The 26,888-nt window shown below is 33.2% G+C and overlaps 2 protein-coding genes and 2 pseudogenes across 3 annotated transcripts; 1 reads left to right on the top strand and 3 right to left on the bottom strand.

Moving 5' to 3' along the window:
- Positions 1-5,281: 5,281 nt before the first annotated feature.
- LOC145192347 (uncharacterized) lies at positions 5,282-7,133 on the bottom strand (annotated as a pseudogene). Its single transcript, XR_016445377.1, has 7 exons — positions 7,097-7,133; positions 6,808-6,848; positions 6,725-6,758; positions 6,468-6,640; positions 6,197-6,261; positions 5,797-5,888; positions 5,282-5,497 (listed from the first exon to the last, which is right to left on the bottom strand). The product of XR_016445377.1 is annotated as an uncharacterized LOC145192347 (transcript).
- On the bottom strand, positions 7,108-9,968 carry LOC149881280 (uncharacterized). The gene is made up of 2 exons (XM_090069646.1): positions 7,568-9,968; positions 7,108-7,474 (listed from the first exon to the last, which is right to left on the bottom strand). The coding sequence occupies exons 1-2, from the start codon at positions 7,755-7,757 to the stop codon at positions 7,275-7,277; spliced, it is 390 nt and encodes a 129-aa protein (XP_089925772.1). The 5' UTR covers positions 7,758-9,968; the 3' UTR covers positions 7,108-7,274.
- LOC149881281 (uncharacterized) lies at positions 7,979-10,115 on the bottom strand (annotated as a pseudogene).
- Positions 10,116-10,827: 712 nt separating this feature from the next.
- On the top strand, positions 10,828-11,585 carry LOC149881282 (zinc finger BED domain-containing protein 4-like). The gene is made up of 2 exons (XM_090067961.1): positions 10,828-11,125; positions 11,188-11,585. Exons 1-2 carry the CDS (start codon positions 10,828-10,830, stop codon positions 11,583-11,585), a joined length of 696 nt encoding a protein of 231 aa, XP_089924087.1.
- Positions 11,586-26,888: the final 15,303 nt, after the last annotated feature.

Raw genomic sequence — 26,888 nt, forward strand, 5'->3', positions numbered from 1 at the left:
AAAAGGAAAAAAGGAAATAATTAATAATATATATCTACAATAGGCTATTTACAGAAAATGACCTCAAAATATCGCATTTGTAAGGCCAATAAATAATAAATTTTTAGAACCTACTTATACTTTAACGTTAATCCCAAAGCTGTTTGTGGGAATCCCAAAAAGATTTTTTCATGGGACATCCACAATAGAAAAAGCAATGTGTAAAAAAAAAATTATGACCTTTGACCTTTGCCATCGACCGGGGTCAAAGATCAAATGACCAAATGACCAATAACTTTTTTTTTATTGAACTTATCACTTTTTTGTATAGACACAAAGTTGTTCGTCTATGCAAGAGCTTCTGTTTGCCACCAAAATCAACTTTCTAAGTATAATAGAAAAAAAGTTATGACATTTTAAATAACCATGGTCAAGTGAAAAGGTCAAAACTTTGAACGGTCATATCTCAGGAAATAATTGACCTATGTCAAAAAAGTTTACATGTTTTTCTTCTGTCCATATGCCCAACATGTGAGCTAATTTTCATCAAAATCTGAGTTGGTGATGTCGGATGGGTGGTTCCACTTGACGTGGAATGCCCCAATAGTATTATTTATTGTTTTCTTAGGAATTCCAATAATCAATTGTTCAAGAAAATAATTCTTCAGACTTCGATGCTTCTATGGACGCTGGAAAGGTTGCTACTTTTCTAGAATAGTTACAAAATGGTACTGAAGAAGATAACGCAATTCACAGTTTGCTACAAAGAAACGCTTCTATTTTAGAAGCTGAAGTTGTTGTTCCTGATAAGCAGCTTTCATATTTGGTCCAGTTGAAGAAAAAAATGTTGATTTCATTGTGAATAGTTTTAGTAACACTCTTACTAAGCTGAAAGAAAATGAAATCTTAGAACCACTTATAACTACTTGGAATTGGGAGTTCTGGGACAAAACGATTTTTTCGTATAAAATTGAGTATAATTTTTTTATTCCGCGAGAATTATTTTGTGTTTTCAAAAAATATATATTTTTTTCATAACGTGAGAACGCGTAATAAAAAATTTTAATTTTTGTAAAGGTGTTTAAATTTTCTTGCACGAAAAACTTCTTTTTCTTTTTTTCTTTAGTCTTGTTCTTTTTTTGTTTCGATGATTGATTTGTAAATTTCTATCTCCCGCCATTTGATTCCTTTATTTTTTAAAATTTGAATGGGATCTTGTAGCAGTATTTTAAAACTTCGAATTTTTTCGTTTTCATCTCGTAACACTTTAATTCTCGGAGTTTCAATGGAATTCATTTTTAATGTGCTAAGAATTTCTTTAAGTCAAAATTTTCACAAAATTAAATTTAAAAAGGTTTAGAATTAGGCGTAATAATACGCTTGTCCGAGGAGAAGGTAAAAGCTTCCGGATTGACCGACTTGCGCGTCGCCAGAGTTGAGTGTGACGACGAGTCTTCTGCCAGCTGCGACGCTTTGCATGGAGTCTACTTCTGCAAAATTTCTGTAAAACGAAATGGTTGTGGTGGAGCCGATGGAGGTGGTGGATTGGTACAGCAGTCCTGTTGATTTGTTGTTAAACGAGGTTAAGTTTGATCCATTCCACGAAGACAAGTAAAAGTCTTCCAGTCCAGACGATTAAAAGATGCATTTGCTGTCGCCGTCGTACCCAGGGAAAGTGTTGTAACTGTTTGCACTGTAAGAGTTCCATGGACTGAGGACAGTGCCGTTGCCTGGAGGTAAATTTCCGTCGTATATTCTGACTCTAGACTCCCACCAGTTTCCAGAGGGCCCAATGATGTGCGCCCTGATGTATTTCAGAAAAACGCCATTTCCTTTTCCTGTGGTGTTCAGCAAAACATATTCGTTTCCGTATGTTGTGTTGAGATATCTGAACGTTCTCGAGTACAATTTAACGGAAGAGAGAAGAGGAGAGATGGAGGTGAATGTGGAAATAAAGGACTGAATCCAGTAGGTGATTGCCGCAGCATTGTTATTGACCAGTTGGATGGTCAAGTTTGTTGTAAACGGTAAATCGAGCATAAAATATCCTCCTAAGGAAGTGGTGCTGAAAACGTTGCATCCTTGTAAAGAATTGGCGTAAAACGATCCTCCGAGAGGGGAAAAGAGCAAGTCGCAAGCAAGGGCAGCGGTGTCCGTTCCTATTCCTTCAGTGGTTGTTGAATAATTCCCTATTCTAATTTCTCCGTCTGCCAATATTCTGATAAAAACATTTCCAGGGACGTTTGTTCCGGTTCCATTCGTGGCCAGCCATAATTTTTTTTTTCTTTTTTTTTTTTTATACAACTTTATACACATAATAGAACGTGGTTTAACAAGTATATTTAAGTATAACGTAAATTAGTAGAGTTTCTTATCATAAAGACTATCAGTATTTTTTAAAAATAAAAGAATAAAAATAAGAAAAAGATAAAAAGACAAGAAATTTTCTTGTTACTTTAAATATATATATATATACACTGTCCTCCAAAACATTAGCAACCAAATAAAAAAATGCTTTTTTTTCTACTTTGAATACTAATTACAGCAAGTTTATTTTTTTAATAACGCTTTGAATACAAAAAATGCTTAATATTACATATAAGAAAAAAGATTTGTACATAATAAGACCACTTGAAAATGAATAAACTTGTTTTTTTGTTTTTATTGGTATTTTAACGCAAAAACGTGGTCCTCCAAAACATTAGCAACTTTTTATAATTACTCACAAAAACTCACGGAAAATCAGCAGCACAAGTGTGAAAATAATGCCCAAGGGAACTGTTGTGTTGTAATTATTAGTACTTAACCAATGAGAATCAACTAATTGTTAATTTTTGTCCAGAGATGAATACGGAGTGTTGCAATTATTACAATATTAATTTAAGATCGCGTATGTATGCTGTTTTGGATTATAATGGCAGGAAACAAGTATAATTTAGCTTTTCGAGAACGTATCGTAAAAGATTACAAGAAAGGAGTCAAACAAAAGGAAATCGCAACGAAATACTCCATTAACAAGTCAATTGTATGTCGAATAATTAAACGATTTAATAAAGGTAGTCCTTTAGAAACAGAACATAAGGGCGGAAGACCACTCAAAACATGTCGTTTCACCGATCGAAAAATTATTCGTCATGTTAAAAAAAATCCTTTTGACAGCGCTAATGATACTATTAAAAAACTGAAACTTTCCGTGTCTCAAAATACAGTTTGTAGACGGTTACAACTTTCAGGACTTTTGAGCTTTAGAGCAGCAAAAAAACCTTTCATTTCTCAGAAGAATAGAAAAGCTAGAATTGAGTTTGCAAATTTTCATAGAGACTGGACTATAAATGATTGGAATAGAGTACTCTGGAGCGATGAATCAAAGTACAATTTGAAAGGTCCTGATGGAAATTTAAAGGTACGTAGACCTAAAGGTAAACGCTTAGACCCTAAATACACAAGAGGAACAACCATGCTCGGTGGTGGAAAAAGTGCAATGGTTTGGGGTTGTTTTTCTCGTTTTAGTGGAGTTGGACCTATTTACCGAATAAATGGCATTATGGATCAATATGTTTATCGTGATATTCTCAAAGAAAAAGTGGTTCCTCATACTGATAATAATATGCCTCTTTTATGGACATCTCAACAAGACAACGACCCCAAACACACCTCTAAACTCGTTAAAGAATGGTTTGAAACAAATCAAATTAAAGTAATGAAATGGCCAGCTCAATCACCTGATCTCAACCCGATTGAAAATTTATGGTACCAAGTTGAACTCTCTCTAAAACACAAAGGACCCTTCAAAAACGCCGATGAGCTATATAATGCTATTGAAACCACGTGGAATGAGATTACACAAGAAAAAATTATTAAACTCGTAGAGTCTATGCCGAGAAGATGTTCCTTGATCCTAAAAAGTAAAGGATATGCCATTAACTATTGATATTAACATTTTTTAGGGTAGTTTTAAAAAAGTTGCTAATGTTTTGGAGGACCACGTTTTTGCGTTAAAATACCAATACAAACAAAAATTCACGTTTATTTTTTTTCAAGTTGTCTTGTTATGTTAAAATCTTTTTTCTTATATGTAACATTAACCATTTTTTTCATTTAAAGCGTAATTAAAAAAACAAAATTGCTGTAATAAGTAATCAAAGTAGAAAATGTTTTTATTTTATTTGGTTGCTAATGTTTTGGAGGACAGTGTATATATATATATATATATATATATATATATATATATATATATATATATATATATATATATATATATATATATGTTGTTGTAAAGGAAAACTCGTAGAAGTCTATGAAGGCTTATCATGGAGTACCTTTTTAAATTGTTAAACAAAGTCTATTTCATATTTATATATAGTCAAAATACAGTCAGTGATACACATAAATATTTCAGTATAGATTCTGTTGTTAAGTTTAATACATATCAATATAATTGTTGATATTAAGTATGAGGTGTTTTATTTTATTTTTTAAGTTGGCAGGACTATTTAATACTTTAAGTTCTATATTTTTTGATATTATTTTGTTATACAGGTACGGACCCCGGTAGGAAATAGAAAACCGTGAGAACTTTGTTGTTCTTTTAGGCAGTGTGAAATTGCCTGTTGCTCTTGTTATATATCTATTAGAGTTAACTTGAAAGAAGTTATTTAAAAAATGCGATGGGACTTGTCCAAGTTTGTATTTTAGCATAAATAGTACATTTTGGTAGATGTTGATTTGGTAGACATTTAGTGCGTTTTAGGTTTTTAGAATGGGTTCAGCATGGGTGAGTTTATCTTTATCATAAACTAGTCTTGATGCGTGTTTTTGACTTATATAAATAGTACTCAATTTGGATTTGTGTGTACTTGCCCATGTAATATTAGCGTACGTAAGATAACTTTGGATGTAAGAAAAATAAAGCGATTTCCCAGTGGGCACACGGACGACTTTAAAACGTCTTAAAGACGTCCCGATGGGACGTCTTTATTTTGTTTGGTTTGGAAATACAGAAAGACGTCCTGCGTGGAACGTCTTAAAGACATCCTTTGAGAAACGTAAAAAAGACGTCCCGATCGGACGTACAAAATTGGTTCAGTTTGGAAATACGGAAAAACGTTATAGATGGAACGCCGAAAAGACGTCTTATTCGTTTTTTTTTTTAATTTAATTTTTAGTTTAAATATTAACTCTAAATTATTTTTTCTAAAAACATTTTTTCCTAATTATATAAATTAAACAAATTTAATTAAACTACCATATTCATTTTGAATAGAAGCAGAAAAATTCGAATTCAACACACAAACTAGTCAAGTAAAATTTATTTACAGAAAACTATTTACAAAAAATGGTTTGATGCTACGAATGCTGTGAATCATCACTTCCACAAAAATCATTAACATCATCCTTGTTAGCAGACAAGACGGAAGAACAATTTCTTCCGCTACCATTTTTTCGATCTGGAGCACGTTTTAGAATGTTTCAACAATCGAATGAACTTCATTCTCTGTTAAAGCATTCGGGGCACAGCCTAAGAAATGAGTTATAATATTAGTAAAATTGAATTTATGCAACAAACTCTTTTTAATCTGTTAATGTATAACTCAGATGATTTTTGTGCGTATGTAGTATAAATTGAAAGAACAATCTGTATATAAATTGTATATAATGTAGTATAAATTGAAAGAACAATCTGTATAAAGCACTTCAGAAATTATAAGCATAAGAAAATTTTATATAATAATAAAAATATTTTATATTAATGTAAAAATATATTATTATATAAAAATATATAATAACAAAAAAATATAATATATTAACAAAAAATACCTATAATTATCTTCATTAAATTTGTTTTTCGAAAACTCTCTTTTTTGGTACCAGCCAAGTTAAATAAACTCATCAGTTTATTTGACATCAATCTAAATAAATAAATGATAAAAATAAAAACCAAACCCAATCATAAGCAGTTTAAAAATTATGGACACCAGTTTTAAAACTACGTTCTACTAATATGCATGAAACATGCAATGATCTTAGAGATTAGGAATAGTTAGTGTATCTGATAGGGTGAGTCAGGGAGGGTGGTTTAGGGATGTAGAGCATAAAGATGCAGATAATTGGTAATCAGCATGTAGAGAGTTAGCAGATTTAGGAGGTATAGAAGTGAAAACATAAAAAAAAATTGGAGAGAGTGCGTTACAGATGACATGAAAAAGCAAACACATACTTAACAAGCATTGCTTTCACAGTTGCATAACTGGAATTACCATCAACATTTGATAATTGACGCTTCTAAAAATAATGAACAGTGCAAATAATTAACATTTTTTTCATAACTTAAATGTTGTAGTTACTAGTCATACTAGTTCTAAATGACAAAGCTGGTTACCAAATCCGAGAAAAGAGGTCAACAGGTAAAACCATGATAATACATGATTTAATAATCATTTCTTGTTTAAGGCTTTTAATTTATTTTTTAGAAAAGTACTATTTCTTACTATATTCTTTTCTACTTCTTTATCTGATAAAGAGGAGTCAAATTTTTTGAACTCTTCTAGCGTATCAATCTGTGATACATCTAATGATGAACTATCTGCTCTTAATATATTTTTAATGCCCTCCATTTCATCACGAATGTCTGTTATTAGATGGAGCACTTTGTATTGAAATTCTGAAAATTAAATAAAAGTGGTTATGAAAAACTTTAAAAGTGTAATAAAGACAATATACTTTGAAAATTAACATATTTACATACTTCCTTCTTTTAAAGGGAATTTTGCATTATTTGACTTTTTTTATTGAATTTTCTATTTGAGAACTATCTGAATTTAAACTAACATCAATTGGACTTAACTTCCTCATGGGTGCTTTTTGGTATACTGAAAAAGTAAAGCAAATTGTGTGAATATAGCTATGATAAATTATAAAAGATGATTCTTCTCATAGTCAAAAAAAAAAAAAAAAAAAAAAAGAAGCTTCATAAAACATACCAAGAAATTACAGTACAAAACAGATAAATTTGTAGTTTATAAACAAGAGTTAAAAATATAAACATGTGTATGTTTACAAATGGTTATTAAATGACAACTATAATATAATTTATGACAAATATAGAATATGAACTTACTTATTTTAGCTAATGAAGACTTTAAAGGAACATTCATGTTTTCTAGTATTGTTTTTTTTTATGATAATTTTGAGGGTCTGTCTGGGGTCATTAACAGCCTTTTAACAGCATGTGACACAGAATTTAATCCAACAAAAATATTATTTATAAAAGTTTACAAAAAAAAAACAATCAAGTTTCACATATATATATATATATATATATAATAACTTTGCAAACATATAATTTTTTTTAACAACATACAGTTTAGATCAGGTCTTGGTATTAACATTTTCTTTTTCTTGGTCTTTTTTTTGTTGGGATCTTTTTTTTCAAGCACCTCATTTTCAATTTCATTTGAAGTGGTAAACTCAAAATTTTCGCATAACTCTCTTTCATCTTTTAATAAAATTTTAAAAAGTATTAACACACCAAACATAAGATGCTTATTAAAAAACTTTTAATTTAACTATACAAACACATACTATTTACCATCTCTAACTTTCTCTTTTAACCTAACAAACTTGTGCCACGATGGATCAGGTGGAGTCAGTTCTTTGTATGCTCTGAGGACATTTCCTCCTGACGGCCAATATATATAATCTTCATCTACCCAGACTGACGGTATAACACCTTCCTCTTCCAAATTTTCTTCCACCCAAACTGCTCTGCACCAAGCCATTTTTATTAAATTTTTCAAAGTGTTTTCTAAAAAATATAGTTTTATGAAATAAACAAATGAAAAGAGCAAGACTATTTCTTTGAAAACGATAAAACAAATATCATAACATAGAGTTTAGAAATATTATTATTTGACATTTACAATCAAATGAAACATTTAAAATGGGCTAAGTTCACTCATTGCTAATGACACCCTTGAATTAAAAAACAACACAGTAAAGATTTATTTGAGGAAAATCACCCTCTTTCTATTTCATGCAAAACAGGAAATATTGCTAATCCACATTGTTCCAGTAAGCATACACATTTCCTAATAAAACAACCTCTATAAAGGATCTTACTCTTCAATTTTATATTGCTTCGATGTGGAAGTAACACTATGTTTAGATATGAAGACCGAATTGGCGTATTATAAACATCTTCCAAGTGCCTAATTTTTACTACATCACATAAAAAAGAATCCTCTGATATGATTTCTTTAACAAATGCAATGCTGTTGTTTTTAAGAAGAAAGCAATTATCTTTTCCTCCACTAGATATCTTGGTTGAGAGGTTTTTTTTTGTTAGAAACCCAAATGAACTTTCCCATTGAGTTTGTCTTTTTACAATTTGTGCAACTGGATTAGAAGAACCTTTTACAGCTTTCTTTACACGCTGAAGAAAATTTTCATAAGGAAAACATGATATTGTGTTTAATGAACCATTATAGTTTAAACAATCATCAGGCAAATGTAATAGATTATGAATATTGTACACTGTAAATGTATTTCCATAGATATATTTGCAATTATAAACAAACTGTGTTATTAAACTCCTTGCATAACCAATATACTGCATGCGAAAGTTATCATCAGACTGTAACATAATACTTATTGCAATGCTTAATGCCAAGAAATGTTTGTATGAATCTTTAGATAAAATACATCGTAGAACAACTGGACCGGTATACAAAAGAAATTGACGAAATTCAGTTGCCTTCCATTGATCTAAGTCATTGAGACTCCGTGGCTGACGTACAAATTCACTTGGCATGCGTTCATTTAATGATAGGAGACAGCTTGAAATTTCTTCAAATTGATGAGCAGCTATTTTACCACCAGGACCTATTTTCCAATAATTCAATAACCTACGGACAACACCTAAACATACAAGATGCATGTAGTCCAAAGGGAAATTGTTGATCATATCTAAATTAATCAAAACTAAAGGAGATATAGATGTTTAATGGTGATTATAACCAAAAATTTTAAATGTTATGTTTTCTCTTAGAGAATAATCAATCTCATCGTTAAAAACAACACGACCTTCATGTGTTCCATGAATACAACATCTTTCACAAGAGTCATAACCAGTGTGGAATATGATACATTTCAAAAACTCTCTGGCAGGGGCATCACACAAGAAACACTTAACCTTTACATCATATTGGTTACCATTGATTGATACACTATGTTCCATCAACTCAATTAACTCTGCAACAAAGTCCTCTAAATAACCATTAATTGAATCAGGTTTTTTGTTTCCACAATACAATGCAACAACAAATATATCAAAGTCACCAAAAGAAGCTAAAATTGGCCACAACTGTGTACTGCTTGTCTTATACAATGGCAAACCATCAATGCTAAAACACAATGCAATGTATCTTTCAGTGAAATTGTGATGCAAAAAAATTGTTTCTAAACTTTTTTTTAATACCTAAATAGGTATATGTACCTCCACAATTTTGTATATTAACTTTCCTTGGAGTTTGCAAAAGTGTTCTGGCATCTTTTGGAAGTTTAAGCCCCTCTTCACAAAGTATATTAAGAAGCTCATTGACAGAAGCTCTAGTCCATCTGTTACGAATGGAGCAAGCAGTAAGTTTTTGGCAAAGGCTATAATTAGAATCATCAAATTTAGTATCATCATCATTGTCAATGTGGCTCAAGACAGGTAAATCAGATTCATATGATTCATCAGCATCTGAAAGAGTACATGAATCATTATTACTGCTGCTTTAAGATTCATGAAGAATGCAACTGCTATTTGAATGGTCAAAGAGATTTAATTCAGCACAGACTAGATTTTCATGCTTTTCTATCTCAAAAGTTTCATCATAATTAAAATCTAGTAATCCAAGCACTTTTTTTTTTGTAGTTTTCCATTTTTTTTACATAAGCTGCCATTATCATAATATTAGTTGTGCTTTTTAAAAAAATGACTGACACTTTTGTAAAATAAATACTTTTAATAACTAAAAAACACATAATACTTAATATGTATTAATCAGTTACAGTCTTATTAAGTCATCATTTACTATCCAAGTTAGTTTTAGTTAATGCACTATTCCATGTCGATCAAAGTAAATCAAATTAAATCAAATTGAAAAAATTTCTATTAGTTATTAAAATTAGTTATAGTAACTAATCTTGAGCTTGTTATATAATATAATATAAAAAACTTTACATGTAAGTAAAAACTAAAATAAGAATCATACTGATATTAATAATAATAACAACAACCATAATATAGTACCAGTGTATAGGTTATACACTATTATTTTTTACAGTAAATAAAATTTAAGTGGTATGTTTCTTTATGTTATCTTTTTATGTTACCAAATAGTTACCTAAATAGTAATTGAAAAATCTTCGACGAGTTCACAATTACTATTTAGGTAACTGTTAGGAAACATAAAAAGATAGCATATAAATTTAAAAAAAAATACTCGGATCCAAGTAACTAAACGTTAAATACAGGAAAGTTTCCCTAATTTGATTGGATAAGAAATCTTGTTCCGCAAAGCCCGAATAACAATTTACTCGTTTGCCGGTGTCACGTTAAATAAGTAGCCCGTTGTTGCGTTAAAAAAGTTAGTCGTTAAAAAAGTTTACAAATAGTTCTGCACATGCGTTACGCATGCGCAGTATGGTCAAAGGAGTGTTCGTTAGGGAATGAAATTAGACGTTAAAAAAGTTGCATTTTTCATTAGGGTATGTAAAATAATAAAAATTAGTGTATACTTTATATTAAAAATGGCTGTCCATGTTTACTCAGTTGCTGAAATTATTTTATACTTTATGTTAAAAATGGCTGTCCATGTTTACTTAGTTGCTGAATTCATAAGCTTTACTACTGATATATGGACCAGTAGTTCAAATGAAAGCTTCATTATCCTGACAGGTCACTGTTTAGACAATACATTTAATCAGAAAACTGTTGTACTTAGAGTAGCTCCTTTTCCTGAGAGGCATACAGCAGCAAATATTGCTGAATTGATTGAAGATATTATGGCTGAATTTAAAATATCACCTTCAAAAATTCATTTAATAGCTAGAGATAATGGTACAAATATTGTTAAGGCTATTAAAGATAGCCCATATGATAGTATGGCTTGTTTTTACACACACTGCAACTAGTAATTAATGAGTGTATTTTTGAACAAACAGTTGTCAAGAATGTCATTGCAAACTGGCATTCAATTGTTGGGCATTTTAGCCATTCTCCCCAAGCCTGCCCTAAACTTAAAGCTCTTCAAGAAGCAAACAATGTTCCTAAGCACAAACTTATTCAAAATGTTCCAACAAGGTGGAATAGTACCTGTCATATGTTAGAACTAATTTATGATCAAAGGAAACCTCTAACCAAATATGCACTTGAAAATGGTAAGCTTCCTTTATTAAATGCAAACAAATGGATGATTATTGGACAGTTTTGTGTTTTGCTAAAAGATTTCCACAAAACAAGAGTTCGCTTGAGTGAAAGAAATTCTATTGTCTCAGATATTATACCACAGATACAGTTTTTGAAACATTTCATTAATAAAGCTTTAATTGATGACAACTAATTCAATGGAGAATAGTTTCAAACAATATACTGATAACTATAACATCATCTTGTCAATATTTCTTGATCCCAGATTCAAATTAAAAATGTTCAAAAATGAAAACACCTTTTTAGCTGCTAAAAAAAGTACTGAGAACATAACCATTCAGCTTATTAAAACCCATGAAAATATAAAAAACATCAAAGTTACTGAAAATGATCGGTCTGCAGCTTGTGACATTGAAAATATTGACTCAGAATATGAAAATAATGGTACAGTACTAATGGAATAGAAAGATATAGTAGAAATGGGTTTTGACAATTGCTTTGAAGAACTTGTAGGATTTAATTCTAAACAAATCAGTCAACCACAAACTTTAATTTCAAATGAAACTTTATTAAACAAAGTTCAACACTACTCAAATGAAGACCTTATTGACAAAGAAAGCAATCTTTTGTTGTGGTGGAAATCACAGAAAACCAAAATGAGACTATTAGCAAAGCTTGCTTTAAAGTATTTAAGCTGCCCACTGTCTTCTGGGGAGAGTGAAAGGCTTTTTAGTATAGGTGGAAATGTATATACTGCAAAGAGATATAGCTTAACAGGAGCTCATGGTGAAATGTTAATATTTCTGAACTATAATATGAGAATTTAAAAATATTTGATTTTGTATATATTACTATAATAAGTATAGTATAATTCTTTTAGAAGTGAGTATCTATGTTCTATTTTTTCATGAAATATAATTTATTTAGGAGTTTAAAAGCTTTGATACTATGAGGAGGTCAAATGAAAAAAAAAATGTCATGAAAATTGTATAACTTTGTAGAATTAGAAAATTACAGGGAAAAAAAAATCTGGAAAAAATAATTGAAACTCTCTTTGAGAGCTTTTGCTCAAAAATAAAAAAAAGAATGCCTCCCAATGCCTTAATCAAAATTTCAAAGCATATTCTGTTGTGGATTTGAGGGTTGCGCAAATTAAAGAGTATCATTAGCCAGGGTAACTTTGGTCAGTTTTGGCAGTTTTTCTTAAACATCTCTGAATCTTATTAGTTTTTTACAGTTTTCTCTTGTGGTAATAACATTATAGGTCTTGGTTATAGGCCTCTATATTTATTTTTTTAATTTTTTTATTACAAATATTTATTTTTAAATGCTGAAAAGTGGCCAATGTTACCCCAGGTTTCTATCATGTTTGATCAATAATACCCCTGCTATGGGGTAACATTGGTCACTTTTTGGAGTTTTAAAAAATCATCAGTCCTTAAACACTTAGAGAAACATGAAAAGAACATTTAAATGGACAAAAAATTTTGCAACTAGCTCCCTGTTATTGTGCAAAAGTCATTAAAAGTCATTTTCTAGTAGGTCATTATCGTTATCTGAGGATGATGACACTTGTTCAACTCTTGCCCTTTTCTTGTTATTCTTGGTGTTACTGTTATTCTAGGAGTTGTGGTATTCACCAGATCTTGCGGTGTTATCGCTTTGCCAGATGTGATCTTTCTCCCTCTGGTGCGATTTGTTTTGCCATCCTGTCCACAATGTTTCACTAATAGACCTATATCTTCATTGAATACTTCCTTAACAGTACTACCGGTACCTCCTCCAATGTCTTTGTTAACCTGTGGCAAACGCTTCATGACCATCTCTTTATCGAAGAGAAATATTCCACTAGCCTTGAAGTCAGATCTCAAATTATCGCTTTTCAATTGACGTTGCAGTAGAGCAAGAAGACCGAGGAACTGATTTTTTGGTATTGATTCTTTGATGCGCGTTTCTATCTTTAGCGGGCGGAAAACAGCAACGTCCAGCGGTTGAAGCAAATGGGAAGCGTATATTCCGAACTGTCGACTAGCCTTTCTCACGCTTATTCTTCCAGTTAAACATTCTTTTATAGCATTGGACAACGTTTCTTGACTGTATGAAGTTGCATATGCTATTGAACCACGCTTTCGCTTATATTTCCTCGGCATTTTCACCGGCTAAGAATTCAAATGTATCAGAAGTGTCAAAAGATGCCAAAATAAACTCAATGTAGTCTACGAAGTAACTGTGCTATATTCACAAAAACTGTTGATATACCAAAATTGTTGATATAATAGTCGATATATATTGTTGGTATCTCTAACAAAATTAAAACATGTTATCTTTGTTAAATTTTAGGAATTTAAAAAAAAATCAACAATTGACCCCGGTCAACAATTGACCCCGGTCAACAATTGACCCCGGTCAACAAAGTCACCCCGGCAACCAAAGTTACCTCGGTTGACGGTACCATTTTGAATACTTTTTTAACGGGCAAACCTTTTTAACGCCGTTAGGCGTTAAAAAAGTTTTAACGATTTTGCGCATGCGCAGATTTCACATTTAATAAACTTTTTTAACGACTAACTTTTTTAACGCAACACCGGCAAACGAAAATAATGTTTTTCGGACTTTGTAAACCAATTTTTCGCCATCCAATCAAAATAGGGAGACAAGTATAAGAATCGCCATTTTTGAAATCCATGCTTTTACGCGCTTGCAGCCGCGAAAAAGCCGTTTATAAAACATTGAAAGAAGGTCATGAAAAGTAATAGCGATCAATTTATTTCGTTACATTTTCGGGACGGACAAGAAAAAGATGTTCATAAGACGCTTTGTTAAGGTTCAGATTGTCTTTAAATCGAGAGGACGTGAAATGAACGTACATAAGACGTCTTTATTCCGCCGTGTGCCCACTGGGTTAAGGTTATGTTGGGATAACATAGGTTTAACTTTGTAGAGTATCCCAATATTTTTCGAAATTTTGGTAGTTTAGTTTGCTCTGGGTGTCACTTAGGTATGATTTGAATGAGTTATTAGGAGACTTAATTTTCGAGGCAAGATTAGGGCCAATGTTAACAAAAAAAATCGTTGAATTTTTCAGCAATCGTATTTTGTCACTGTACACTGTATTGTCAATGACGATTTGAGCAGGTAAGGTATCAATGACGATTTGAGCAGGTATTTGATTTAATTTTTTTGTTCCCAATTATTTCTTTTATAGTATTCCGTGTTTTTTTAATGTCACCAGTTGCATTTTTTATTTGGTTCGAGTAGTAAATTTTCTTCGATTTTTTTTTTATTTTTTCAAATAAATTTTTGTATTGTTTTTGTTTTTCATTGCCTTTTTTGGCAATTCGTCTCTGACAAAAACTCCTCTTAAGTTTTTTAATTTCAGTTTTTTTGCTGCCTTTATCAATTGAAAATTTGTTAAAGCCTTGTTTGACAAAATAATTCCTTCCACATTGATTTTTTTGTTACTCATTTTTTTTACTTTGTTAAATTTTTTTTTAAATTCTCTTGGACTCTGCCTCATGCTCTGGGGTTTGCTCTGCCTCCTGCTCTGCCTCTAGTGTTTGTTCTTGTAAATTTTTTAAATCCGTTGTGGATCTGTTTCTTCTGGACCGAAAAACTTCCAGTAGTTGATCAAATTAAATCTGTTTTTGTAATGTCCATAAGCCAACGTGTGAATTCCATCTTCCAAAATGATTCTTTTGTCGTCGGCGGCGCTGAGAGAGACTTTGTTAATTTCTTCCGTGTAAATTTTGTGTAAATGGGATCTGATCACGCTCATTTTTTAGTTTTTAGACAGTCTTTGTAATCGTCGTGGGTGATGTATTTTTTAACCACATTTTTTTCACTCCTTTGCATTTTTTGTGCTCTTCTTTATGGATTTTGTAAGAGTATAATTTCGACCGCAGACCGACAAATTCTTCAATTTGCTTTCCTCCGGTTTCGTCTTTGAACATCCCAACAACTTTTTTGTTTGCACCAACCTTAAAACCAACGCTTTGAATGGCAGGATGGTTTTAGTCAAATTCGCTAGTGTCAAATTTGCTTTCCACATCCTCAGCAACGTCTTTGTAAAAATCGTCCGTTTTTATTTCATAAATCAACGAGTCCGTGTCTGTCATCAACAATTTTGCCCGATCTGAATACATTTTTTTGATGTAATCGTAATGAAATTCAAACATCAAAGTTTTACTCAAGTCCAAAATGGACATTCCCAAATAAATCGGTTTGTTGTAAAACAACTTTGTTCTTTTCATGTGAACGGCGATTAAGTTTTCATCGAAAATCGTGTGTCGGACGTAATTTGGTTTGGACGACAATTTAGTGGCTTCTTCCCTTTTTGTAACCAGTCTCACGTCCAATCGCTTTTCAATGTTTTCCATGGTTTTTCCAAACACCGAATTGTTCATCAGCTTGAGAAAATCCTTCTCAAAGTCGTTTGTGGCTGTTGTTCTCAAATTTGTGTTGAGGTCTATGTATTTTTTCATACAAGGGCTTTCTTCAAATTTAATGCCTCGATGTATTTTTGTAATGACAAGCCCCATTCTTTCATATAGTTTAAGGTTTTCGTGATGGACGGCGTAATTCTTTTTGTTGTTTAAATTTGGAATGAGTTTTTCCACTTTTTCAATGGTCATTCTTTCCGGAGCCAAAGGGTAATCGTTGTGTTCGTCGTGAAGACTTTCAGGGTAATCCAAATTGACTTCTAAAATGTAAGGCATCGATTTCCAATTTAAAAGTTCATCTTCAGTCATCCATTCGAAACCGTGAGTAGGAATAGGTTTGCTTATGGCCCATCCGTACAAATTGTTAGCGTCCAAGTATTGAATGAATGTGGATTCTTTATTAGGGTCGTGGGAATTGCCTATGTATTTATTATTTGCAGTTCCAAGTCGGTTGGAAATCATGCTGATTCCTCCGCGGATTCCTTTTTGAAACATGAGCAGCATGTCAGGGTCGCTCAAAAGCTTCAATTTTATTTTTGTCATTTTCAAAAAAGCGTTCCAAGCCAATCCGGGGGATGTATAATACCAAGCAGGGTCAAGTTTGTAATTTTTTACACAAACGTCCCTGAATTTTTCAAAGACATCCGCCAGCATCAAAACGTCTGATACGTTGTACAAATCGTGATAATCTCTAAACGTTTTGCAACCAAATTCGTTCCAAACCGTTTTGGCGTGCAAATAATTTTCGTCGCTTATTCCATCATCGTTTAATTTGGAAAAGAACGATTCTTTGGGTGGTAATTGAGTTTCAGAAAACTTTTCGATCGAGTCCATCCAATCGTAAGGGTAAACTCTTTTCTAAGCAATAAATCAAACTTTTTTCCGGAATAATATTAAGCAATGTTTTTGCACTGGTCTTTGGTCAGATTTTTTGATAGAGATTCCAAACTGGAAGCCATAAATTTGAAACTGTCAATAAATCTCAACTCTCTTTTAATTTCAAAATTTCTTTCCCTCTTTTTCAAATTCTCCCACTTTGATTTCTTTTGTGAAACTTATGTATTTTTCTTCGTTGTTTGGAATGCAGCTTAATTTTCCGCCAGACAATTTCTTGATAAACAAGTGGCTGTCGTAACCTGACAAATTGTGAAACACAACAGGTAAGAATTTTGGAATTTTGTATTTTGTGTTGAAATTGTTGTGTGCAGCTCCTCGGTACTTTCCAGTCAAATGGCAGTGATCGCGCACTTTGTCATTTCCGAGACTTTCTTCGCAAATATGACACACTTTTGAAGAATTGAAATTATTTTTATCTTCGATAGTCATGATCATCTTTTTTGGATATTTTGTCATTTCACAAATTTCCTTGATGTCTTTTTCGAGCATCTCCACAAATATTTTTGCAACATCATCGGTTTCGCTCGTCGCGGTAAACGTCACCGGATTTCCTTTGTAAACTGTTTCGTCGAAGCATTTGATGAAATAGTAGAACGAACTCGGAGTGTGTTTTTGGTACTGTTTTGTGTAAGACTATTTTGGGTTGGGGACGCAAGTATTAATTGGCGTGATGAAAATTTCAAAGTCTACGTAAACGACAAAAGAAACTCTCATCGACCTTTCTTTTTGTTCAAATTTCATTAATGAAGTTTTCTTGATAAGTTCGATTCAAACTGAGCTGTTCTCTTCGCAATAAGTTGAATGTTTGGAAAGATCTTCCTCGCTGTTCATCCCTTGCAAAAAATTTCTGCCAAAATATTTTTTGCATGATGTGTGGATGATTGTGAGGAAATGAGTCGACTTAGACTTTTGATCAGACAATAATGATTTGTTTTTTCGTTTGAAATGAGCAGCAAATCTATTTCATGTTTTCTGTTCAAACATTTGGATATTTTCAAAGGGTAAATGGATTTATTTTCATACTCGAAAACATTCACGCTGATTTCTGGATTGCTCGCCAGAAAATCATCGAGAGGAATGTATGACCTCGCACCGATTGGTTTATAATCAATCAAGTTGATGTCCATTTTTAAGATGGCAGACACTCTGCAATTCGAACCCATTTTGCTGTACTTGGTCATGTTTTCCAGGATTTCCTTTTTTGCTGTGTCGTAAAAAATCCGTCAACTCCAAAACAATTCCAGATTTTGACGAAAGAGGAGCTGTTCGAGACACTTCCTCTCCAGTCGTAATGCTCACACTCGTCATCTCACAAATCAAAACAATGTACGCTTTTTTTTTTTAATTATTTTCTTGAAGAATTTTTATCGCACCGTCAAAAAGGAAGAAGCGTCATGATGATTTCCTTCGACTTGATGCGAAAACTGTTTGGCAACATGCCTTAGCGCGTGATTGGTCAATTGAAAATTAATTTGCGGTTTTCCGAAGACGAGTTCGGAAAACCGCAAATTTTTTTTTATTCAAAAAAAAAAGTTTGTATTTTTTAATCTTTTATTCACAACATCTGGAACGTACGGATCAACTGATTCGAAAACGCTGTTAAAGCTGTTGACAACCACATTTTTCACAGCCGTGGTCAACCTTGAAAACAGTCCAGGAGACGAATCTAAAACAGGAGCGTCAATGAGGCGACGTGATGGCTCTGGAACAGATCTCGTCGTGATAACAGGATTTTGCAAATGGGTTGGTTTTGGAGCAAGATCTGGTTTCCACATGAAAGATTGATTTGATGCAATGACAGGTCTCCGTGGAATTGTTGACGGTTTTGGAGCGATGACAGGTTTTTGAACAATTTGACGCGGTGCGATGACAGGACGCGGAGCAATAACCGGTCTTTTAATAAGCCATGAAAGTATGCTCCTTTGAGATGATGTGGTGTTTAATTTTTTCACGAGATCATCCTTTCGCATCTTTAAATAATTTTTTATTTTTTGGATTTTGGCGATTTCTCGCAATTTCTTTAACGTTTCGTTTTCCATTTTTATTATACCAAGAAAATTATTTAACTCAAAATCAATTTTTTTCATTTTATTATATCAAGAAATTTTTTAACTTTTTCATGTTAAAAAATTTTTTTGGAGTCGTTTTTTTCAATTCTCCGAAAAGAATTAAAAAATTTTTTTAAGTAGCAGGAGCGCACATTCTCTTTTTTTCCGATTTAAAAATTATAATCAATGTTTTAATTCTTAATATTTGTCTTTGTTCCTCCTCGTCTTCCGGATCGTCTTCTTCTGATGAATATTCGCCTGTTGCCAATTCAAATCTTTCTTCTCCTCCTTTTACTTGAAATTCAATTACTTCATTTCTTCACCATATTCATTAAATACATGCATTTGGCCCGATTCATCAAATTCAATCACATAAGTACTCTCCGTTTCGTCTTCCATTTTTATTATGTCAAGAAATTTATTTAACTCAAAGTTAATTTTTTTCGACTTTATCGTTTTTACGGTTTTCGAGTTTTTCAAATTTAAAATTTCAATCTTGATTCCATTGTCCACTTTTCCTTCTGGACGCTCCAAATAACTCCATCCGTGCCCCGTTTTTTTCATCACTTTGTAAAGGAATTCGTATTCAACAACCTCCCCAGTGTCAATGTTGGTTGTTTTCACAGTCACAGGTTTTTTTCGAATTAAACCAATTCTCTCGTATTTCGGGTCGATCGGTTTTTTCACATTTTCTTGTTTAACTTTTTCCGTTTTTACTTCTTTTTTTGGTAGACCAACAGGCCTGTCTTCTTTTGCTCCTTCCAAAAGCAAATCTTTGCTGATCAGATTGTTCTCAACCACAATCATCATCAAAGTCAACAAATTGTTTGAAGTTTTTGTGACTCCATTTTCCCTCAGCAATTTCTTCAGATGATTTTTTGTGAATCTCATGTTTTTATTTTAAAAAAGAAAAAAAATTTTGTTTAATTCATTTTTGTCAAGATTTATTCTTAAAGAATCTAATAAACAGCATTCATGTTTGTTCCGTCTGAAACAAGTTTAATCATTTTGTCGGAAATGATCACGGCGAATATAACGGTGCTATCTGGCGTTGCTGTTCGGAATTTAAGGTTCATAACCAATTCGGCCGTTTCAGAAACAACTTTTTCTTTTTGCTTGCTGATATCGACAAAGAACAATGGAAACAAATTTTTATATTCAAGCAGAGACAAACCAGATTGACAAACAAGTTCGTTTGTGCCGTAATATTTTTCATCAAAAGAGAACGCGTCAGAATGAGCCATAACAATTTTCTTTTCTCCAAAGTTCAATTCGTAATTGTAATTTGGATACTTTATCCCATTGACAGTCACGTAAAAATTGTTGACATCGCAATGATTAAATACAGCTGGATTTGCAGTTTGACTAGAAGGTCTGTTTGTCTGAAGTCCGAATATGATATATCTAGGAACGCTTTTGTCCGTGATTCTTCCGAGAGTCCAGGTAAATTCTGTAAGACCAGCGGGAATGACTTGCCTTTCGACTTTGTTTGCCTTATATGCCACTGGAACGGAAACTTTCTTCGTCATGAAATCCATGAATTCGGCTTTCTTCAAAATATCTAAGTCAATTCTCGACATAAAAAGTCTGAATTTTTTAATGTCGATCATTCCCGCACCAACAGTTCCAGCTCTATAAATGGCGTCGTCATATTCTTTCTTTGTAAAGGTGATGGTGTGTCTGAATCCATAAACAACTCTGTCATAAGTTTCACAAAAACCAAAAATGTGTTTTAAAGGTATCCTGAACGAAAAAGATCCAATGGATGTGGTGTCTGTAAACAAGTGGTCTCGCCTGACGTTGAATCCTGTGGTTCCAGTTGCGTTTGAAGTGTCTTTGTACCACATTTGCTTCAAACCATCTGCAAGCTGAAAACCGTAAGGGTATTTCAACAATCCAAGCATGGTTGTTCCTTGACCTGACTCTTGACATGACTCTTTCTACTTGTTGTCCTGATTAGTCATAAGTGACGTCGCTGAACAAATACATTATGGCGTTGTTCACCAAGTCAATGTTGTCTGTTCTGTGTAAGCAGTTTTTTTTTTTAAAAGGGAAAAAAAAATTATATCATTTTGATCTATAAATTCACGCAATCAAAAGTCCACTCCCCATTTTGACGAGATCTTGATTTCTGGATGCATTTTTTTTCGTCATTTTCCTTTTTACTTTAATGGACGAACCAAACAATTTTTTATGCAGCTCTTCCATTGGATTAATAGGCACATACTGATCTACCTTTGCCGCTTCGTTCACAATTGAGTTGACCAATTGGTTTGGATTCACCGTCCCTGTTTTGGCGTAAACTTTTTCAATCGCTTTCTTGCCTTTGTCAATGGCGACGTCTTTGGCTGTCAATATGGCGGAAGAGGCCAATTCTTTTCCGACAGATTTGGCTGCTGTAATCGCTTCTCTTCCAATTTCGCTTGCTGCCGCCTTTCTCAATAAATGAAGAGACGATCTCGATGCGTTTGAAGCTGCCATTCTCCTCAAAAAATTCTTAGCCGTTTCCATAATAGCCGTTTCCATTTCTCCATCTTTTGCGTGAATTCCAAACACTCTGTCTGAAGAAAATCTGTTGGACGCGTAATTGGACAAATAGTACATAGCAATATTTCCAACATTCATTTTTTCAGGAGGCTTTTCAGTAGTCTCTAAACTTTTAAAAAACGTCTCGCTTTCTAGATAAGTCAAAGCCAGTGGATTGTTGTCAACCGCTCTGTATGCAATACTCTTTAGCTCGTTTTTTACCTTTTCATTGCTCTCGATCAGAGTCTTGAAAAACTTGCTCAAATCAGTCTGATAATTGGTATATGAAATGTCGGTGTTGATGCTGTCATTGTAAATCTTTTCTCTTTTAGCCATATAATTTTTAACAATCTCGTCCCTTTTTTTTGGGTCTCGTATTTTAAAAAAAGACATTTTTAAAATACGTAGAAAAAAATCTTAAACAAAAACACGAACGAGTTTTTTGTTTATTTTCCTTTTTTGCGTTTATTTTCCCTTTTTAAACATGTTTTTAAACATGTTTTTAAACATGTTTTTAAACGCTTGAATGGCGTCTTCTCTTCCTTTTTGGTTCAACGACTCTATGATTATTTCGTCAATGCTGCTTTTGGTCTTTGTTCGTATCTCCTCTCTCATGGTCTTAAATTTTTGAAGCTCTCCAAGAATTAATTCGTACTCTGAATCGCTCACAAAACCATCCATAAGCGTTTTTGAAATGTGGTCACTAATGGTGTTCAATATTGACTCAGCAAAAACTTTTAATTTTTCGTGCTTTTCAGCCTTCAGCATCAGTTTTTTGTTCTGTTGATTTCCGAAAATAGATAAAAGCCCCATTCCAATAGCAACACCCTCACCCGCAATCGATGCTGAAGCGGCTACGATGGTTGACAAAAGTGCAATTCCTGTAATTCCCAAAGCAATGCACACCGTTTGTAATCGATCATCTGTAAAACGAATAATCTTTGCAGCTCGATGGTACTTTTCGCTGAGAGCCATTCTCTTCACCTTTTCATCCTCCATTTCTTTTTGGATCTCACTTATTTTTTGAAGTCGATAAATGTGACCTTCATCCGACGGTGCTGTTGGAAGAGTCGGATAAATTTTATCTTTGTTTTTTAACAATTCCATCTTTTTAACAAAGTCTTGAATTTTTTTAATTCGAATCGATGTGATTGATTTTACAAAGTTTTTCTCCTTTTTTGACGGTGACTTTCTGGTTGCTGTAATTGTGTATGGTCATGACGATGTCATCCACAGACTCTGAAAGAATAACATTGTTTTTGTAATAATTTAATTGATTGCTGATTTTGTTCATTAAAGTGACGACAGCAATTCCCTTTCCCAAAATCAGTCCGACTGACAACGATATCTGCTTGTGAGATACAGGAAGAAATTTAATGTCTTGTTGAGCAAAAATCTCATGCTGTCCGTTGACGTTGAAATAGGTTGGATGACTCAATTTTTTATTGACCATAACAATGTTTTTCAGATTTTTTTGTTCCAACTCTTTAATTCTTTCCTCCAATTGCAAATCCAAACTATGGACTTCTGCTGAGGCGCTGCTTTTAAACAACTTGTGAGGGGCGTGCATTTTTTTTTTATATGAAAAGAAAATTTTTTAAATCATTTTATTTTCATGAATTTTACGTGATTTCACAACTCAGAATCAGATTCCACTTCTCCCAAATCCAAATTGTCACCCATGATGCTTTGAAAAGAAGGTGCATTTTTTGTGATGACCACTTCTGAAAGTTTAACCTGAATGGACTCGATCTGCGCTCCGATAAAAACACCTTCAATTTTTAAAGAGGCGATGGCGAAGCACTTTTGTTGAATGTATTCCAAAGGATTTGCTTTCACGAGCATTTTATTTTCATTGACGCACTTTTCGTCTTTTGTTTCCTTTTTGAAAAATAAAGAAGTCACTTCAATATTTTTTTCCGTTTTTCTTTGTGAATAACTTTCCGAAAAAAATGGGAGCTGCGTTTGGATTTTCAGATTTGTTTTTCAAAATGGACAAATCTTCTGTCATAATTTTTTTGCTCTTCCTCCTTTTTTCAAAGTGGGCATCATTTCCTTGACTTGTTTTTGAAGAAATTTTGATATTTTTTCAGTCACCTCGATGAACTTTCTTTCTTCTTCATTCATTCCATTTTTTTCGTTAAAACCAAGAAAGGACATGGAGTAACCATTCAGTTCTTTCGTTTCAAAACTGCAACTTTCAAACATACCCAAAGAAAACAAAACTGGAGTTCTCAAAATGACAGGACCTTTTCCAGAGGGGCGATCATAAAACAGCGGAATCTTTTGGTACTGAATTGGTTTTGTTGCTGAATAAATTTCTCCAACCGATAATTTGCTCTCGTCAAAATTTTCAATCGTCACAAAATTCATCTTTTTATAAAGAAAAGAATATTATTTATACCATTTTTTTCAAATGTTTTTTAAAAATTTTAAAACAATTCTTTATGGTCGAACCCAGGAGTTGAACAAGTCTGGATATTCTTGCCATTTGACTAATGATTTGCTCTTTTTTTTCGAATTATTTTTTCAATTCTGAATATGTCTTGATTTGTCTTTTGCATTTCCTGCTCGTAAAATGTGCCTTGAATTTCTTCACCGTTGGCGTCGGTGACTTTGTACGTGGGCGGATCTGTGTACTGAATTTTTGACACTGTGAAAACCTCCTCAGTCCATCTCGGCGTGTACCCCTTTTCAAAATTGGACTTCTTTTTTGTGATCCTCACTTTGTCGCCCATGGAAAATTTTGGCTCGTTTCTTTCTGTTTGCACCTTTCCATTCAGGTTCATCCAAACCTTATTTTTATTCTTTTCATCGCTGGCTTCAACTGGAGTCATTTTGATGGAAGAGTGCTTTGTGTTGTTGTAATTTTTCACCATTTCATCTAAAACGGCAATTTATTTATTAGTGTTGTTGGCTGAAAAATATTTAAACATTCTCTCTTTCATCGTTCTGTTCCATCGCTCAACGATACAACTTTTTTCCTCGTTTTCAGTGGAATACAATTGCACTCCCAACGCTTTCACGTGCTTGTTATAAAATTCTTTTCCTTTTTCCACCCACATTTTGGCGCACTTTCTTTTTTCAAAGATTTTACTGAAAGCTTCAGCCACATCAATACCTGTTTTGCTTTTTAAAGGCATGATCCATCCATACTTTGAAAACACATCAATGACCATGAGCAAATATTTTACTCCGTTGTTGAATTTTGAAAAAGAGCGCACATCAACCAAATCTGCAGCCCATATTTCATCGACGTCATTCACAAACACTTTTCTTCTGAATCACTGGTTTGTGAAGCTCCTCTGCAAGCTGATCCGTCCATTTCAGGTTCTTCGTTGAAATTTTTTTTTTTTCAACACCCAGTCCAAATTTGGCTTTGGCTTTTATGATGGGAGTTTTCTTTCGTTAATTTCTTTTTGAGTGGGGTTTAGAATGGAATTCATTTCTTCAAGCATCATATGATCTGCCAAATTTCTGCTTTGTATGTCGTTGAAATATTTATAAGCCAAATCGTGATGGTATGCTGCATTGTCCACTCTGTCCACCGGTTTGCTCCACTCCTGATACATGTCGGTGGAAGTGAGCCTTTTGTCCAAGTTTGTGCCAGGCCCTGCAAAATTCATGCCTGGAATGTGCATCTCTCCTGGGAATTTTGCCCACGGCAGTTTAATTTTTTTTGAAAATTTGTTGATCGATTCCACCAAGTCTCCCCCTTTTTGAAATGATTCATGCGAAGGAACAAACTTGCTTTTTGTCATTCCGCAAACGTCACAAGTTCCTTTGATCATATTTTTGTTGTTTTTTGAGACTTCGTTTCTCAAATGGGTCGTTTCTGTTTTCCTTTTACATTTCACGCAGTACATTTTTTATTTTAAAAAAAATATTTTAAATAAAAATGGAAGTTACTGATTTGTCATGGAATATTGGGAAGAGCAAAAGAAAAACAACAAACTTCTGCCGAGGAGCATTCGAGGAATCATCGTCGGAAAGTCAGGTTGTGGAAAAACAACTTTGCTTCTAAATTTGCTGTTAAGACCTGGATGGTTGGATTACAACCATTTACAAGTTTTTGGAAAATCTCTTTTCCAGCCCGAGTACAAAATACTGAAAAGTTCGTTCGAGAGGAATTTACCAAAAAAGGTTATTCTTGATTTGTTCAAGGTAAAAGTGAAATCGAAAAATTGAATTTAAACCCTGAATGTGTTATTAAAGACCTTTCAAAAAACTATGTCGACAAGGAGAACATGGAGTGTCAGTTTTTCGAAACAGCTGACGATGTGCCTGAACCTGAAGATCTCGATTCAACCAAAAACAATTTGATGATCTTTGACGATTTGCAATTGACCAAACAAAACAAGTGCGAAAAATATTACATCTGAGGAAGACATTCCAACGTGGACTGCTTTTACCTGACTCAAAATTATTTCATGCTCCCCAGACAAACAATCAGAGAAAATGCTAATTTTATTTTTCTGTTTCCTCAAAATTCAAAAAATGTAGACCACATTTATCGAGACCATGTTTCGAGCGACATGGGAAAAGAAGAGTTGAAAAAGTTTTGCAAACATTGCTGGTCTGAGCCTCACGGATTTGCGGTGATTGATTTGTCATCAAAAAAGTACGATGGAAAATATCGAAGCGGATTTGATGATTTTTATTTTCCAAACTCGTGAAAAAAAAAATTTTTTTTAAATGGCTTAAAAAAAATTTCTTGCGTAAATAAAAAAGATGTCGGGAATTATTTTAGATGTAAAATCAAAAAACAGCGTCATCGAGACATGCTTCAAGGAGCCAATCGAGTTGGATTCACATAAAAAAAATATGAGATGGCAATGGTTAACATTAAAGCTTACAACGTTGATACAAAAACGATCAGAGTGATGAGCGACATTATCGGATCGTCTTATTTGAACGGAAAAAGAACAAACATCATTTATTCTTTTTATCCAGATGTCGGCATGAACAACGGAGCCAATTGGGAAAACATCGCCATTCCAGAAGGGAGTTACGACATCGACATTAACAATTACTTGCAAAAGTCCGTCTCAAACACAATAAAAAGTTACGCGTCACAAAGTGCAAGTTACGTTGCCAGAAATAAAATCAGTTACTCCCCTGAAAACATCAAAATCGGATCCAATTCCAACACTTTAAAATCAACCATTAAACTTGGTTTGAACTATTTGATGGACTTGAACGTGGAAAACAGCATCGCACCAGTTTTGGGGTTCACAAAAAGACAGTTGGATTCCAATTCTGAATACGAGTACGACGACATTGTCAGAATTTCGAGCGTCAACACAATCAGAATCGTCAACAACTTCATAGGGTCTGCATACATCAATGGTTCCCAATTAAACTGCATTTACTCCTTTTACCCAGATATGGGTCCAGGTTTTAAAATCATCGAGAAACCCACCCATTTGGCTTATCTCCCTGTCAAATTGAGGGAAATTTCCACGATGATCACTCGCATCATCGATCAAAATGGAAATTTAATCGACTTTCGAGGGGAAGACATCACGATACGATATCACATTCGAGAAGTGAAATAAATATTTTTCCAACGTTAAAAAAATGAAC

This window comes from Hydra viridissima, unplaced genomic scaffold (genome assembly GCF_058129835.1).
Source record: "Hydra viridissima isolate aposymbiotic clone 2 unplaced genomic scaffold, HvirCarnegie_v1 scaffold_12, whole genome shotgun sequence".
In the NCBI taxonomy this organism is placed as follows: domain Eukaryota; kingdom Metazoa; phylum Cnidaria; class Hydrozoa; order Anthoathecata; family Hydridae; genus Hydra; species Hydra viridissima.